We start from the raw sequence: 17,628 nt of genomic DNA on the forward strand, positions 1-17,628 counted from the left end.
TTATACAACCTGATAAGATTCTGATTCCATTGAATATCTATTTGCTTCAGTTGAAATTTCTCTGGTAACTTGTTGGAGTTCTTGTCCATTTGATTCTGAAGTCCAATTGGCCAAAAGATCACTGAAGTCAGGTGTACAGGTGTGAAGGACACAGCCAGGCATAGCAGAAATGGGCTCGCTCCAAAAAGATAAAGGAAACCTTCGACTGTGCATCGGGATTATATTGGCATATTTTCTATCTAGTCTTTGTTTCTTGCTGTCTCTTCTGTTCAAGATTGTTTGTTTCATGTACTTGTGCAAAACATATTCAAAAAGTTCTGCCAAGGGTCCTAATTTTTTAATGCTTTCTCTGTCACAGATTAACTTCAATGCCTGTATGTCTATTTCTCTGGGACATGTTAAAGGTACATGAGCTTCCTCCTCTTCTTGATCTCCATCCTGTGCAATTCTTATTAGATCTGCATAGTACAGTTCTCTCCCTGATTTACCAGAAGAAAACCTGTCTTCATAAATATTGCAAGCATCAGGATCATCATCCTTGTTTTTTCTGCCAAAGTACTTTTGGATATCATTGTTGATTAACTCAGTAAACCTTAGTAGCTGCAATGTGGTGTCTGTGTTTTCTAGAGGATTTAGTGACTGGCATGCAGGAGTCCAGTTTTCACTTTCAACACATTTGGTGACAGATTCTGGTTCTTTGTTTTCACTGTCATCTTCAAATTCTTCCTCTTCCTCAGAAGTTTCCTGGAAATCCATGTCTTGGTGAACACTGATATTTAGCATGGGAAGCTGAAAAGTAGGAACTAGCCTAAAATCTGACACATTCTTGATCACACCCGCTGCCATGACTTTCTTATCTTGGTTCAGGTTCTTTCTCGTATCAGCCTCTGAACACAATTAAAAAAATACTTACACATAGTATTTATCATGACTTTTTAATACTTGGGAAAAGACCGTATCAATTAAATAATGAAATTAAAAGTATACAAGGAGAAACCACTATCAATAACATTAATATCATTTCAATAAATAAGTTGCTTTTGAGCTCTATTGATAGCATTTGCACTGTTTAAAAATATTACATTAATGAAGTAATTAAAAATAGCCAAATGTAAGAATTTAAACCAACCTATGTTACATTTATAAACCAATTAATCAATTAAAACAGTAATCTAACTTTTAATTGATCCTTCTCTGATACTCACAACTTAATTTTACAAATGCCATACAATGGCATGAAGTCTTTTCAAATATAGCTTTTAGAAAATTAGAAATTTTAAAAATAATTGAGCCTTTCTCAATGCTACTATTAACCCTTACATTTGAATCAACAATGTTTGCTAAAAACTTCAGTTTTAAATGATTTAGGAAATCTTGCATAAAAATAGCAAAATGGTTGTTGCTGTTCCAAAGCTCTTACCTGAATTATAAACTCAGACTAGAGAAGCACACCAAAGAACTACCCTCCTATAACAGTTCCACACCTGTGATTAATGCATTTATAGTTTTGCATGGACTGACTTTTGACAAATATTTGGTGGGAGTATTGTAATAGTAGACTTTGTAAACAGAGCTTTGGTTTGTTTTAGCACCCAGCAACCAGAGAGTGTTGAAGAAAGCAAATCAGAGAAGCGGAAGATAGGCTTTAGCTTAATGGTCTGCTTGCCAGGGAATTTTCAAGTGTTGTTCCTGTAAATTCAGCAATTAAATCTCAAAGTCACAGATGTAAAACTGGTCTGCAAAGGGTCTTTATCAACTCTTTTGATACATGCTCAAATCAGCGTGAGTCAAATAGGCGTAAAATTGAATTTCATGGTATTTTGACTTGTTGAGTAGGCACATTTAAGAAACATAATTGTTATCATACAATCGGTTTTTAAAGAGGATGGGCGGCAATAATTTTACGAACTTCTTTCTACATGATCAAATGGTACGCAATATGGTTTGGGAATCACGCATCTATCTTGAACTCAGAAAATCAAATTATTTCTTAAATTAATACTAAATAGTTTAAAATCACATATTATTTTGACAGAAGTTTACTACAGCTTACTTGAAAATATCATCAAAAGATACTTTGCAATGTATTTTTTTGAAATTAGATTTCTATTGGATTTATATTTTCACTTGAGGTGATATTTAATCATCAAATATATTAATTGTATAAATGTGAAATAACATCAAAGCAAAACAAAATGTTAATAGTACGTATTAAGGGGTGTCTCTCACGTGTGAGATAGCCCAGGACTGGGAAGGCCCAAAGAATCTTTCTGGGATTATGCCTGCTCCTTGAAGTCCACTAGAAATCCCAAAAGGAGCAAACTGTTTAAATTTAGCTTGGCTTCTTTTTCCATATCATTTACCCCATTAAAGTTAAGAGATTAAAGTGACATCACAGCAATGATGACATAGCAGGCACAGTGCATTTGAATACAAATTGTAACCTTAGTATTTCATCTCTGTATCTTTAAACCCCTCTATGGCCTGATAAGTCACACTATTTACCTGATATCTAGAACCAGATGAACAGCAATGTCCTGAAATTAGTATAAGGAAGGCCAAAGTCATTGGTTTTGGTTTCTATTCACGATCTGCTGCCTATATTGCTCGTTTTATCACTCTCTGAACCAGACTGTTCACCTCCTAGATTCCTATTTGACCCTGAGTTGAACCTCCAACGTGACATCCTCTTCATTGCTAAGCTCAGAATTTTCTCCATCTATTATGTTTCCTGATTCTGCCCAACTTCAGTTCATCTCTCTACTGCACATCTTTAATAACTCGCAATTTGACTACTTCAATGCTATTCTGGTCAACATACCACTTTACACCTTCTATAAGCTTGAGCTCATTCAAAATTACCCTTTCCATATCTTAAATCACACTTCTCATTTACATCCATTGCTTTCACTGACTTACAATATCTCTGCCTTGAAATTCCTCAATACTAAAATTCTAATCTCAGTTTTCAGATCCTTCAATGACTTCTCCTATCTTTGAGACTTATTCCAGTTCTACTACCGTCTGAGATTTCTCTGATAGTCCAATTTCATCTTCTTATGCATTGCTGATTTTGATCAATCCACAATCGGTAGCAATCACTTCATATGTCTTGGCCCAACCTGTGGAGTTCCCTGCCTAAACTGATACACCTCTCTACTTGTGGAAAGATCCCTACATGTGGAAAGAGGCCACTCAGCCCATTTGGTCTGCAGCAACCTTCCAAAGAGCATCCTCCAGACTCAGCACCCCTCTCTGTTCCCCATAGCCCTGCATTTACCTTTGCCAACCTGTATAGCATACAGACGCTGGACATTACAGCACAATCTACCATGGGTAATCCACCTAACCTGCATATCTTTGGACATTGGCAGGAAACTGCAGCACTTGGCAGAAACCCACACAGACCCCAGGGGAATGTGCTGTGAGGCAGCAGAGCTGATCACTAAGCCACTATGTAGCCCATCTCTCTCTATCCTCTTAAATAGAATATTTTCAAACATAAATTCTATCAAAGGATAGATTGTAATGCACCAATTGTCTTTGCCAATTTAAAAATGTTATTTTTGTTCTTACTGAGTTCTTTGTAAAGTTGCCCTTTAAACATGCAACTATATCTGTGGTCTTTGTTGTTGATGCCAATCTCGAGTTAACTTAGTCCGGACTACATTGACACAAAAGAAAAATGGAGGCAGACTGAAAATATGCTCATTTAGAAGTAAAATATTGAAATGATGCTGTGTTGTGGAATGGACCCAAACAGCGCCATGGTTTAATGGAACCAGTTGTCTCTCTCTTGCCACCACTATTGCTCCCCAAAATCCACATGATTGTGGTCAGGGGTTTTTAACTTGAAAATAAATGTCATCTCCCCACCATTAATTTTGTAGATGAGCTATTCCATATATTTTAAAAATTGTAACATCATCTCAGTTCCATTTTACATTAATGGATTTAATTGTTTTTCTACTATTTTTGCAGTGTCATTTATAATACTTCAATTTGATCATCACTAAGACCAGAGATGGTTATGTTGTGGAATGGTTGGACCTAGTCTTCTATTCCTTTGTTTTGCCTTCAAAGAAGTAAAAATGGATTTTACATTCATATGGCTTAAATACAGGTTCAGGCCCAAAATATTTCTTGATCTTTGGCATTGCAAAGTATGTTATAAATTGGGTAGCAGGGTAGAACTATTTAACAATGAGTTGGAATCAGTTTGGAAAATGATTTTAGCACTGATTTTGTAGGAAAATCCTTGCTTATAGAGCAATTTTGCAAAGAATTCATTAAGGACGAAAATAATATCTGTAAAATGTCAAAGACAAATTCAGAAGCAATTAGTGCATTGTAATCCATTCTTTGACAGAATCAATGTTTGAAAACATGGTATTTAAGAGTACAAGCTGTTTGGAAGAAATTTAAACATTCTCTTTTTTGATGCTTGGGAGGGCTTAAAATTTGAAAAATCTAGCTGTATGTTTTCAACAGTAATTCATATGATCAATAGGCTTCCCATTAAAGGCCAATAAAGAGACGGTTCTCATGACGTATCTAATATCACATTATGTTTCTCATTCTTTTCCTACTTTAGTGTTTCCTCTTTCCTCAAAAGTTACTACCTGACGTATTTCAGCAGTATTAAAAATGGTCGGGAGAGCAAAAATGTATCAGCTATTAGGTCATGAATTTGAAAGGACCATGTTGTAATAAAAATAACATGTTTATAAGGATTTGTCTGATTTACTTGCGACAATAATTGGAATAGTCAGTGTAGGTAATGAACATTATTTTTGTAATATATTTTTGTATTATATGTAATAAACAAAAGGAAGGCTCTAGTAACCTAAATACATTATATATTTCTTCACACCTATTTAGAATCACAAAAATAATGTTCTTTACCTACACTGACTATTCCGATTATTGTCGCAAGTAAATCAGACAAATCCTTATAAAGATGTTATTTTTATAACAACATGGTCCTTTCAAATTCATGACCTAATAGCTGATACATTTTTGCTCTCCCGACCATTTTTAATACTGACTGCTGAAATACGTCAGGTAGTAACTTTTGAGGAAAGAGGAAACACTAAAGTAGGAAAAGAATGAGAAAATACAACATCTAAAACACAAGCAACATAAGCGTACAAGAAAAATGTATATGACAGGAATTCAAACCAAGTTAACATCTACCTTCCTGTGTGAGTTTAAATATTACCTTCACAATAATCCAACTTTAAACTATGCAGTTAACATATTTTCCTTTATAAGTTGATACCATCTGGATTCCATTTGTATTTTGTAAGTTTTTTTTATTTTTATAATACTTTGTAATACATGTTTTCTTATATGAGGATCTTTGCTATTTTATCTCAATTTAAAGAAATGTTGCATTTTGTTGGAAAGAGTTACATAAAAAATGCTAATTATTCTTGTCATCCAAAAATGCAAATTTTTCATTCTTTTGATACTTCAGCTTCATACACCATTAATTAGTTTGCATTTATGATTTGAAGTCTCACCCTGTTTTATTCAGTATCTTGCTACAAGTATTGCTGTAGTGATTGAATATTTGACCATCTGCTGACTATAAAGCCTCTAATGATCCAATAGCGTAGTATATATTTGCTGGAGCATATGTCCTAGCAGATGCTGCCCTGGATGTGCACTCCAATCCCTGGTATTTATAACAAAACACGACATTTGAGCCACATATCTTATCTTTCTATTAGCTTATGGTTTAAACTTAATATCTTGCTTTTTATATTTCTTTATTTAAAGAAAGTGTATTGCCTTTTTGTCCTCATGTAGTCTCCATTTAGTCTTCACTAGACCCATGTACTAAATTTTGCCATTTTCACGAAGTATGTTATTTTATCATAAAATGTGTTGATGCTGCAGGCGCAAAATTCATCAAGGTTTCTTTCTCGCAAATGCTGAATTTTTTTATTGTTTACTTTATCTTTTTCTTTGCATAACTGGGTAAAGGATAATTTGTAACTAAAATGTTGGTGATTTACCCTGTTGTCCTCACAGTGCAACTGAATTGGCTACATGGAGGCCATAATTGATGATGGAAATGATTCTTCCCTCTAACGTTAGATAATAAAATGTGAGGCTGGATGAACACAGCAAGCCCAGCAGCATCTCAGGAGCACAAAAGCTGACGTTTCGGGCCTAGAGAGCTCTCTGATGAAGGGTCTAGGCCCGAAACGTCAGCTTTTGTGCTCCTGAGATGCTGCTTGGCCTGCTGTGTTCATCCAGCTTCACATTTCATTATCTTGGATTCTCCAGCATCTGCAGTTCCCATTATCACTTCCCTCTAATGTTGTTTCCTCTTTGCTCTCAGTCATATGAAGATAAGAAATTGAGTAGAATGAAGCAGCTGTACTGTTGGCCCTATGTTGTAACCTATTTAAAAACTATAATTACTTTGAAATTTAAAAAAAATTCTGCTTCCATTTGTTCTCTTCTCATGATCTTCCTCCTATAACAATTTATCAAAGCTGAAATTGATGTAATTAACATCCAAATAAGACATTTTTTCGAATCTGTCCTGACTAAACCATACTGTTTGCATAATTACATCTAATTATTCTCTGAAGATGAAAATTAATAGCTGTAAAAAGTCAGAATCTGGACCAACAATAAATTACCTGATCTATTAAGTGCATAGTCTTGATACAAGCATAGAGTCTTTGCTACAGATTTTCAATCCTAGCTTGAAAGGACCAATGCAAAGGTTTATACACATCAACTAAACACGCAGCACCTTCTAGGGGTATCAAAGATTTGTATTGAGCATTAGATTTCTTGATGCAATGGTGTTCAAATTTATTATTGTGCCAATTTAAGACTGAAAATCCACAAACATAAGACTCAAAAGTGTGGTAAATGTGAGATGTTAATGGAGATGTGAAAATTTTGCTTTTGGCAACATTACTAGGAGCTTCAAATGATTACTTGAATGTCATCAAATATTTGCATAACTGGAAATATAAACAAGTGGAATGATTATTCATATAATCATTCAAGTCTTCTAGAATCAAACTGTTCATCACCAAGCATCTTGCTGACTATAGCAAAACATTTGACTAGATTACAAGCCTTTACTTTACATAACATCATTATTACACAGTCAATAGCTTACAATAGAACAAGAAAGAAATCCCAGTATTTCTTGCTTATGGAACATTTTCATCTTTGTTTAGCATGAATTTCTATTTTGGGTTGTTGAATTTTCAACTAGGATTTGAAATTTATCTTGTTTCTGATTGCAATTAATTGAATAGTTTATGTAAAGATCATTACAAACATTTCTGTTCAATTCTGGGATAATTGGGTGTACAGCAAACTTTGTTTGAACCGGCATCTTATCAACTATCACTCTTGATAAACCAGCAAAAATGATATACCTCAAATACTGTGATGTCCAAGTATTTATGCTGTTAATGAAGTATAGCAATGATGTCAGCACCCCTGCATTGTTTTATATTACTTAGTGTACATTGTTACATTGATTTTTAGGAGGTACATGATGTTTAACATCGATTTTTTTGAGGGATGTTGGTGTCTTGAAGCTCCGCTTGATTAGGGTTTACCACAGTTATGCATACTTCTTAATTGTCCTGAACATTTGATCAACTGCCACATTCCAGGTTCCGTAGGTGCTGGCTAATAAACAGTTTGCTGCATTTTTGCCCGAGTTCAAATTGAAACGGTTGTTTGTGCAGCTAGTATAATTGAGAGGGGAACAATGACGTAGTCACATAAGACTGGTTCCATCTGAAAGCGACTTTAGAATCACTGAAGCTTTCTGAAAGTTTTTTCTCTTCTGAACAAAACTATTCGGATGATTTAGATAATTCTTGACATTATTCAATGGTGTAAAATGGGAGATAACAGTTTGCAGCCCATTTTATACTTCGCCTCCATCAATGGAAACAAAAATAAAGAGGTGTAAAACAGGTTACTGACTCACTATCGCCTGTTAAACTCTATCCTGCTGACTTCCAAAATCAACCTGACATGTCCATTTGTTTTACTCATCTCTTCCAAACTTTTGCAACAATAATTAATACCCAACCTAGAAAGATGAAAACCTGGTTAATGCCTTAAGTTTTCATTTAATAATCAATCTTTGTGATTCCAAAGTGAGGGAATCTACTTGGGAAAAAGAAATCTAGGATTAAAACTTGGAAGCATTATAAACTGTGTGGAGAACAATGTCAAACTCCAAATAGGACACAGAAATGTTGGAGGAGTGGGCAAATAGGTGACTGATGAAGTTTAACATGCAGAATCTGAGATAACAAGGTGTAGAGCTGGATGAACACAGCAGGCCAAGCAGTATCAGAGGATCAGGAAAGCTGATGTTTTGGGCCTAGACCCTTCTTCAGAAATGGGGGAGGCGGGGTGTGGTTCTGAAATAAATAGGGAGAGAGAGGGAGGCGGATATAAGATCAAAAGAGGAGAAGATAGGTGCAAAGGAGACAGACCGGTCAAAGAGGCGGTGATGGAGCCAGTAAATGTGAGTGTAGATGGGGAGGTAGGGAGGAGATAGGTCAGTCCAGGGAGGACAGACAGGTCAAGGGGGTGGGATGAGGTTAGTAGGTAGGATATGGGGGAGGGGCTAGGTGGAAGGACAGGTTAGGGAGGCGGGGGCGAGCTGGGCTGGTTTTGGGATGCGGTAGGGGGAGGGGAGATTTTGAAGCTTGTGAAATCCACATTGATGCCATTAGGCTGCAGGTTTCCCAAGCGGAATATGAGTTGCTGTTCCTGCAACCTTCGGGTAGTATCGCTGTGGCACTGCAGGAGGCCCAGGATGGAAATGTCATCTGCGGAATGGGAGGGGGAGTTGAAATGGTTCGCAACTGGGAGGTGCAGTTGTTCAAGTGCGAACCAAGGTGTTCTGCAAAGCCGTCCCCAAGCCTCCGCTTGGTTTCCCCAATGTAGAAGAGGCCACAAGGGGTACAGCAGGTACAGTATACCACATTAGCAGATGTGCAGGTGAACATCTGCTTGATGTGAAAAGTCTTCTTGGGGCCTGGATGGGGGTGAGGGGAGAGGTGTAGGGGCAGGTGTTGCACTTCCTGTGGTTGCAGGGAAAAGTGGTGGGGCTGGAGGGGAGTGTGGAGCAGACACGGGAGTCACGGAGAGAGTGGTCCCTCCGGAAGGCAGATAAGGGTGGGGAGGAAAAATGTCTTTGGTGGTGGAGTCGGATTGCGGAAGTGTCGTAGGATGATGCGTTGGATCCGGAGGTTGGTGGGGTGGTACTTGAGGACGAGGGGGATTCTGTTTTGTTTTTTTTTATTATTGCGGGGAGGGGGATCTGAGGGATGAGTTGCGGGAAATGCAGGAGACACTGTTGAGGGTGTTCTCGACTACTGAGGGGGGAAATTGTGTTCCTTGAAAAATGAGAACATCTGAGATGTACGGGAGTGGAATGCCTCATCCTGGGAGCGGATGCGGCGGAGGTGAAGGAATTGGGAATATGGGATGGCATTTTTGCAGGAAGGTGGGTGGGAAGAGGTGTATTCAGGGTATCTGTGGGAGTCAGTGGGCTTGAAATGGACATCAGTTTCTAAGTGGTTGCCAGAGATGGAGACAGAGAGGTCCAGGAAGGAGAGAGAGGTATTAGAGATGGTCCAGGTGAATTTAAAGTTGGGGTGGAAGGTGTTGAAGTGGATGAACTGTTCGAGCTCCTCGTGGGAGCATGAGGCGCCGCCAATATAGTCATCAATGTAACAGAGGAAGAGGTGGGGTTTAGGGCCAGTGTAGGTACGGAAGAGGGATTGTTCCACATCCTACAAAGAGGCAGGCATAGCTTGGGCCCATGTGAGCGCCCATAGCCACCCCCTTTGTCTGTAGGAAGTGGGAGGAATTGAAAGAGAAGTTGTTGAGGGTGAGGATGAGTTTGGCTAGGCGGATGAGGGTGTCAGTGGAGGGGGACTGGTCGGGCCTGTTGGACAGGAAGAAGCAAAGGGCTTTTAGGCCCTCTGTAAGGGGAATGCAGGTGTATAGGGACTGGACATCCATGGTAAAGATGAGGTGTTTGGGACCAGGGAATTGGAAGTTCTGGTGGAAGTGGAGGGCATGGGTGGTGTCACAGATGTAGGTAGTGAGTTCCTGGACTAAGGGGAGAAAATAGAGTTCAGATAGGTGGAGATGAGTTCGGTGGGGCAGGAGCAGGCTGAGACAATGGGTTGATCAGGGCAGTCAGGTTTATGGATTTTGGGAAGGAGATAGAAGCGGGAAGTGCGGAGTTGGGGAATGATGAGGTTGGAGGCTGTGGGTGGGAGGTCACCTGAAGTGATGAAGTTGTGGATGGTTTGGGAGATGATGGTTTGGTGATCGGTGGTGGGGTCGTGATCAAGGAGGCAGTAGAAGGAAGTGTCGGAGAACTGGTGTCTGGCCTCGGCGATGTAGAGGTCAGTGCATCATACTACAATTGTGCCTCCATTGTCTGCGGGTTTTATGGTGAGTTTGGGATTGGAGTGGAGGGAGCAGAGGGCTGCATGTTCTGGGTGGGAGAGGTTGGGGTGGGTGAGGGGGTGGAGTGGTTGAGGCGATTGATGTTACGATGGCAGTTGGAGATGAAGAGGTTAGCACTACTGCCTCACAGTGGTAGGGACCCGGGTTCGATTCCAGCTTCAGGCAACTGTCTGTGTGGACTTTGCACGTTCTCCCCGTGTCTGTGTGGGTTTCCTCCCACAGTCCAAAGATGTGAAGGGTAGGTGGGTTGGCCATGCGGAATTGCCCATAGTGCCCAGGGATGTTTAGGTTAGGTGGGTTAAACTCAGAAAATGAGGGATGAAAGAATAGGTCTGAGTGGGATGCTCTTCGGAGGGGCAGTGTGGACTTGTTGGGCTGAAGGGCCTGTTTCCACACTGTAGGGATTCTATGATTCAATCCATTTCTTTGTCTAATTCAAGGTGAGCACAGCCCACAATAGGGCAGAGAGCTAAGATGGGTGATGGGGTACCTGACATCCATCTCCGCACTCCCTGTAAGGGCAGAAATCTTGTCTTAGTGGGAGATGTCAGTGCTGATGCTGAGGCTTACATGTCTGACAACCAAATAAAGATTAATTGTCGAGAACCGGGCTATTCTTCATTACCAGCACTGAGAATAATTTTTTTCATGTGCCCAAATGTCATTTCAGAACTCAATACCTCTCTTGTCTCCTGCAAGAATAAGCAATACCCACATAGCCTCTGAAATGAGCAGTCTGATCAGACACCATCTCCACTTCCACCTCTTAGAAAGAAGGCACTGTTAGAGACACTCAGCAAACTGGATTGAAGGTTGGAAGAGTCCACCCTATCTGTACCGCACTGCCTGCGGTGTGCAAGCATCTGGCTGCCTCCCTGAACAAACTGATAGCTGTCATAGACACCCAAGTCCAACATACTCAGCATCTGCTGTATAAATGCATGGACCTGCTCTTGCCATTGGTTCTAGCAAGGTGATGGGGACAGAGGGATGTTGACTTCTCTCCAAGTGCCCCTTCCTCACGAGGAGACAAAGTGGTGTCAGGAAGCACCTAGCTAGAGGAAGAAACTCTTTGGTTATCTTAGAAGTCTACAAGGCACACTCCAGAGGTGCAAAAGCCTTCAACCTCCAACTCTGTCTAAAGTTCAAGCAGAGGAGGGTGATCTGTATCCTGCCACAGCACTTTCACACATCTGAGGCCTCTAGCCACTTCCCGAAGATCTCCATCCAAAATGTTGGTCAACAACATTAACGAAAGGGCAGGATGCCTCTACCCCAGCTGTGGACTCTGGTACTGTATCTAGATGACGTGAAAGGTCAAATCAAAAAACAAATATTCTGAAGGCACATAAGTGGCATAGTTGAAACTTGATTGGAAATATATTACTACATTTTAAAATATATTTTCAAATTTCTGAGATACTGTTGTTACACAAGCAACTTCAAAAATGAAAGTATGGAGACTAGTGATCCTTAGCATCACATTATGTTCTAACCTTTTCTGAACAATAGCCATTCTGTCCATAAAGCCCATACTAACATGAAATATGCATTGCTTGACTGAAAGAAAAAGTCATGAAGGTGTCCCTCAGTTTATAATCTTAGTTTTGATCTTTCTATGTTTTTCCTGTTGTTTAATAAAACTGTTAAGCTGTACTTACAGTTTGAATGATACAGGGATACTCATCTCAGCAGCATCAAGTGAAAAACGACATCATCCAATTTGGTTCCATTGAACAACATTCACAACAATGTTCAGCCTGAGTGCTTTGGCTGCACTTCTGGGCTGCAGGATGATGAAGATGTTATGCCATCTGAAGAATGTCTTTCTAATCAAAATAATATTAGAGCCTCATGTGGATTTTCATCATCCATCTCACAGCCATGGGGCCTCCTCTGGTTGTCTAAGCAGAGAATCCAAAGATTAAATAATGTTTTCATTCTGAATGGTACTGCAATGAACCACTAGGCCTTAGCTGCATTACAACATAGTGTGAAGTTAATGTTATATGGTTTTGGCTTTGATCTTCCCTGCTTTCTCAGCCAACCAATTTATTTAACTGTTCATCTCCCACTTTACCCCGTGAGCTTGAGATGTACAGTTTAGTTATGCCCCCCACTCAACCTTGTAACAATAGTCCACTCTACTTACTGGCAGCCCTGAATGATGAGTGACCAGACCCTGAATAATCTCTGCGCAGCTTCCTGAATGGCCTACCACAAGTCCCGAGACTGAGCATGCTGTAATGATATTGACACCCTGACTCTATTGGCCAAGTGCCTGCCTAATCATGTTTGAGCCCCTAGACTGAGATTACTTACATCCTTGACTACAGTGCTGGTAGCTCCTGACTGAAGGCAAGCCCCTTCTGACTGAGGACTATGACCCTTTACAAGCTGCAGGTGGGATATAGCATTAATATAGCATCATGTGGTGCAGCAACATAATTGATCATTACTGGAAAATGTAACAAGCTGCCCAACTTTGTACCTGGCTAAATGGTAAGACAAGGCAGCTGTACTGTAGCCTCAGTGCTGAGTTAAGTTAAAGTTAGAAGTCTTGTGGTTGGGTAAGATTAACCTAAATGCAGTGAAGCGTTTTGGAGCATTAATGAATTGATATTGAGTTTCGGAGACAGGTATGAATGTTCTATAAATCTAGAAGTTATTTGAAGGTTGGCATTTTGGATGATACACTGGCAGAGGGAAGTTAATTTCTAGCTAGAGACCAGTTAGCAGCAAAATAAAGCTGGAAAATTGATAGGATTGTCATGAAGCTCAGCAGATAAAAGCAGTGATTTGAATGAATGCTGAACAAAGTCATTTAAAATTTAAGTGACTTAACACCAGGTCAGAGTCATAGCAGTTAAGGCTTAGAATATGGTCCAACGCAGAGGTTAGTCAAGATGTCCAGAGAAGTTTTGAAATTTGGAAGTCATAATTTGAGTATAGATTCAGTGCTTACTGTTGAAAAAGCTGGCATGGTCAGTACATTCAAGTAACAAAGTAGAAATGAAGATAAGGTTAAATGGGAGACATGATTTAATCATGAGATACATTGACAAATATAACCAACCAATATGATGCAGAGAATGTACATAGCTTTAGTGGGATATAGACAAGTGGAAAGGCAAGCATGAAGAAGCAAAACAGAGCAGGCTTCCATGAGGTAAGAGCTATCCGTTCAAAATCTGACTTCTGACACCTGTCGAGAATGCTCAGACTAATGCTGAGAGATGCAATAGAAACATAGGAGCAGGAGCAGGCTGTTCGACCCTTCAAGCCTGCGCCACCATTCATCACGATTATGGCTGATTGTCCAACTTAATAACTTAATCCTGCTTTCTCCCCATAACCTTTGATCCCATTTGCCCCAAGTGCTTATCCAGCTGCCTCTTGAATACATCCAATGTTTTGGCATCAACTATTTCCCGTGGTAATGAATTCCACAGGCTCATCACTCTTTGGGTGCAGAAATGTCTCCTCATCTCCGTCCTAAATGGTCTGTCCCAAATCCTTAGACTGGTGTTGGACACACCCACCGTCGGGAACATCCTCCCCGCATCTAACCTGTCTCGTTCTGATGAATTTTATAAGTCTCTATGAGATTCTGAATTCTGAAGTCTGAATTTCAGCAAAAACAATCCTAACCTCATCGATCTCTGCTTGTATGTTAGACCCACCATCCCTGGAATCAGCCTGGTAAACCTTTGCTGCACTCCCTTGACACCAAGAGCATCCCTCCTCAGAAATGGAGGCCAAAACTGTACACAATATTCTAGATGTGGCCTCACCATGGCCCTATACACCTGCAGCAACACATCCCCGCCCCTGTACTCGACCTCTCGCAAAAAGGCCAACATACCATTTGCTTTCTTTACCACCTGCTGTACCTGCATGCTTACCTTCAGTGGCTGGTACACAACGACACCCAGGTCCCACTGCACAGTCCCATCTCCTAATTTATAGCCATTCTGGTAGTAATCAGCCTTCTTGCACAAGATTTTGGACTTTCAGAAAGTGTTTGACAAAAAAACAAAATCGACTGGCTCCCTGCTGTCAGCTCATGTTCATGCTATTCCAACAGATTTGTCAAGCATGATTTCCCCTTCATAAAACTATGCTGACTCTGTCTGATTCTGCCACTGTTTTCTAAGTGCTCCCCAATGGATTGGCCCTCTTATCCATTTTGCTTGTGTGCCAGACAGCAACAAACAGTTGTTGCAGATCCCCCATGCATTCTTTGAATGTTTGCCATTGCCTATCCACTGTCAACCCTTTAAGTAACTCTCCCCAGTCCATCAAGGCCAACTCATGCCTAATATCTTCATTGTTTCCTCTGTTAAGATTCAGCACCCTAGTCTCTGAATCAACTACCTCACTCTCGATCTTGACAAAAAAAACCTATCATATTATGGTTGTTCATCCTCAAAGCGCTCTCACTCAGCTAGACTGGCGATGATTCCCTTCTCATTACACAGTACCCAGACTAAGATGGCTTGCTCTCTAGTTGGCTCTGCCACATATTTGTGAAGGAAACCATCCCGTATACACTCCAGGAATTCCTCATCTATGGCATTGTGGCTAATTTGATTTGCGCAATCTAAGTGCAGATTAAATTCACCATGATACCAACATTCCCTTATCACATGTATCTCTGATTTCCTGTTTAATGCCAATCCCAATGACACCCAATAATGTTTTTTGCCCATTTGTATTTCTCCACTCTGTCCATACAGACACCACATTGTCAGAGCTAATATTGTGTTAATATCCTCTTTAATCAGCAATGCCACTCCATCTTTTCCTTTTTGCCTGTCCTTCCTAAATACTGAATACCCTGGGCCATTCATTTCCCATCCCCGGGTACCGTGCAGCCATGTCTCTGTAATCCCAATTATGCTGTACCCGTTTACTTCTATCTGCGTGATTATTTCATCCACTTTATTGTAGGTGCTCCATGGATTAAGGTATAAAGCTTCAAGCTTGTCTTTTTAACATTGTCTTGCTGTTATTTTTCTCATTAGCCCTGTTTGAATTTTGTCCTTGGTTTCTCTGCCTATCGCGTTTCTTGTTCCCTTTCCTACCTTCTGTTGTGTTCCTTGCTCCCTCTTTCTCTGACTCTTTGTATAGATTCCGATCCACTGGCATATTTAAAGCCTCCCCAACTGCTCTAGCAAACAGACCACCGCTCCCCCACCCCCTACCCAAAACATCCGTCCCAGTCCTATCTGGGTATCAACCATCTAATTTGTACAGGCCCCACCTCCCTCAGAACCAGTCCCAATGCCCAGGAATCTAAAACCCTCCTCCTGACACGATCTTTTCAGCCAAATATACATACGATATATCCTGCCAATTCTACTCTGACTAGCATGCAGCACCAGTAGCAATCCTGACATAACTACCTTTGAGGTTGGATTTCTTAACTTCCTTCCTAGTTCTCTATCCTCTGCTTTTTAGGAACTCATCCTTTTCTTTCACCTATGTTGTTTGTACCAATATGTACCACCGGCTGTTCACCCTCCCTCCTCCAGAATGTCCTGCACCCGCTCCAAGTCATCCTTGACCCCAGCAACAGGGAGGCAATATAGCATCCCCTTGAATTCCCTACAACTGCTGCCCTGGCACACTTTTTACCCGTCCCCTCTGCAGCAGAACCAACCATGGTGCAATGAGTTTGGCTGCTGCTGCTTTCTCCTGAGAGGTCATTCCCCCAACAGTATCCAAAACAATGTTTCTGTTTTGCAGCGAAATGGCCATTGTAGATTCCTGCACTATCCACCTATTGTTCTTGCTCTGTCTGGTGGTCATCCATTCCCTTCATGCCTGCAGAGTCTGAGTCTGCAGTGTGACTGGTCAGGCGATGCAATCGTCCAAGTCCCAGATAGAAGGCTGTGGTATAATGCCAACCTTGCAGGGTCCTGTTTCCAGAAATGAACAGCATGCACATGTTTAATTTCACTGTTCTGTTTAAGATACCTCATTGACTAAGAAGTATTTCATTTTTAACAATTGTTTGCATCAAAAGCAAATTCCTATTTATAATCTGCTTGTGATATGATAACTTTAAACAGGAAGCCTCATTGAGAAATCTCTAGGCACTGTGTTAACTGTGCGCACTTGCAGCAGCTTTGCAGTGGGTACTCACACAACTAAGGACTCACAGAGGGCAGCAATATCCTGGGACACCACTGCACTGAATAGAAAGCACTTACTCTGGAGAAAACACTCCAGCCTGTGAATCCTATGTGATGCAATTTATTACATTCTTCTATTCCTTAACCTACAGTCCTGCATAATATTAGGCTCCTACAGTGTACTGAGATGCATGAGGGAATAGAGGCACACACTGTTAATGGAGAGAAACATTCAAAGCTGTCCAAGGGAAAAGCAAAACTTCTTTGTACTGGGCAAAGATGCTCCACTTCTTTGGCTTCAATCATGTAGGCACCTAGCAGGGAAAAGAGAGTACGGCAAACATCAGAACTGTGAAAGCAACTATATGTTTACGCTATTGCACAATATTTGCATTGTTTAAATACCGGTGCCACAAGCTGCCCTCTTAACAATTCCTACCTTGTCTGCCTCTCACTACATCAAGGTACAGGCCCAATATTCACAGCAAGAGAGAAGGAAGCCTTATGATGTAGTGACTGTGAAGACATTGGCAAGTATTGTCAGGGGCTTGAGGCTTTGAGAGCCCCGTGCAGGAGAAGTCTACTTCTGATGGGCTGATCCGCTACAAGCTTAGGGTCACTAGCAGAGGGGAGGTATAGGGTAGAGCACATCTGGACCTCCTTCTTGTGGGTGACTGCTGGCACCAATCTGCCTCTTTGAGATTAAGGGCCACCTTGCCATCGATGTTGAGCACCCATGGCTACAGCTAAGTTAAGTGCGGGTCTGATAGCATATCTGGCAACCACTGAGTGTTCTGCTGAACCTGGACTTGTTGGAGGATTCAACAGTGCTGTTGGGCAGCAGCAGTATTAACTTTCATTCTGCTGTCCATTGACTACTCCCGCCTGTACAAGTGAAGAGAAAGAATTGAATGGTGAAGATACATAAACCTTTACATACAGGTTGAATCTATGTTCAGCACCCTGTCATGCAGTACATGCTGAATCCTAA

At 40.7% G+C, this 17,628-nt stretch overlaps 1 protein-coding gene across 1 annotated transcript; it reads right to left on the reverse strand.

The window, feature by feature from the left end:
- LOC125462428 (protein PERCC1) lies at positions 1 to 15,648 on the reverse strand. The gene is made up of 2 exons (XM_059653869.1): positions 15,585 to 15,648; positions 1 to 887 (listed from the first exon to the last, which is right to left on the reverse strand). Exons 1-2 carry the CDS (start codon positions 15,646 to 15,648, stop codon positions 1 to 3), a joined length of 951 nt encoding a protein of 316 aa, XP_059509852.1.
- Positions 15,649 to 17,628: the final 1,980 nt, after the last annotated feature.

The sequence above is a fragment of the Stegostoma tigrinum genome, chromosome 23, assembly GCF_030684315.1.
Source record: "Stegostoma tigrinum isolate sSteTig4 chromosome 23, sSteTig4.hap1, whole genome shotgun sequence".
Classification (NCBI taxonomy): domain Eukaryota; kingdom Metazoa; phylum Chordata; class Chondrichthyes; order Orectolobiformes; family Stegostomatidae; genus Stegostoma; species Stegostoma tigrinum.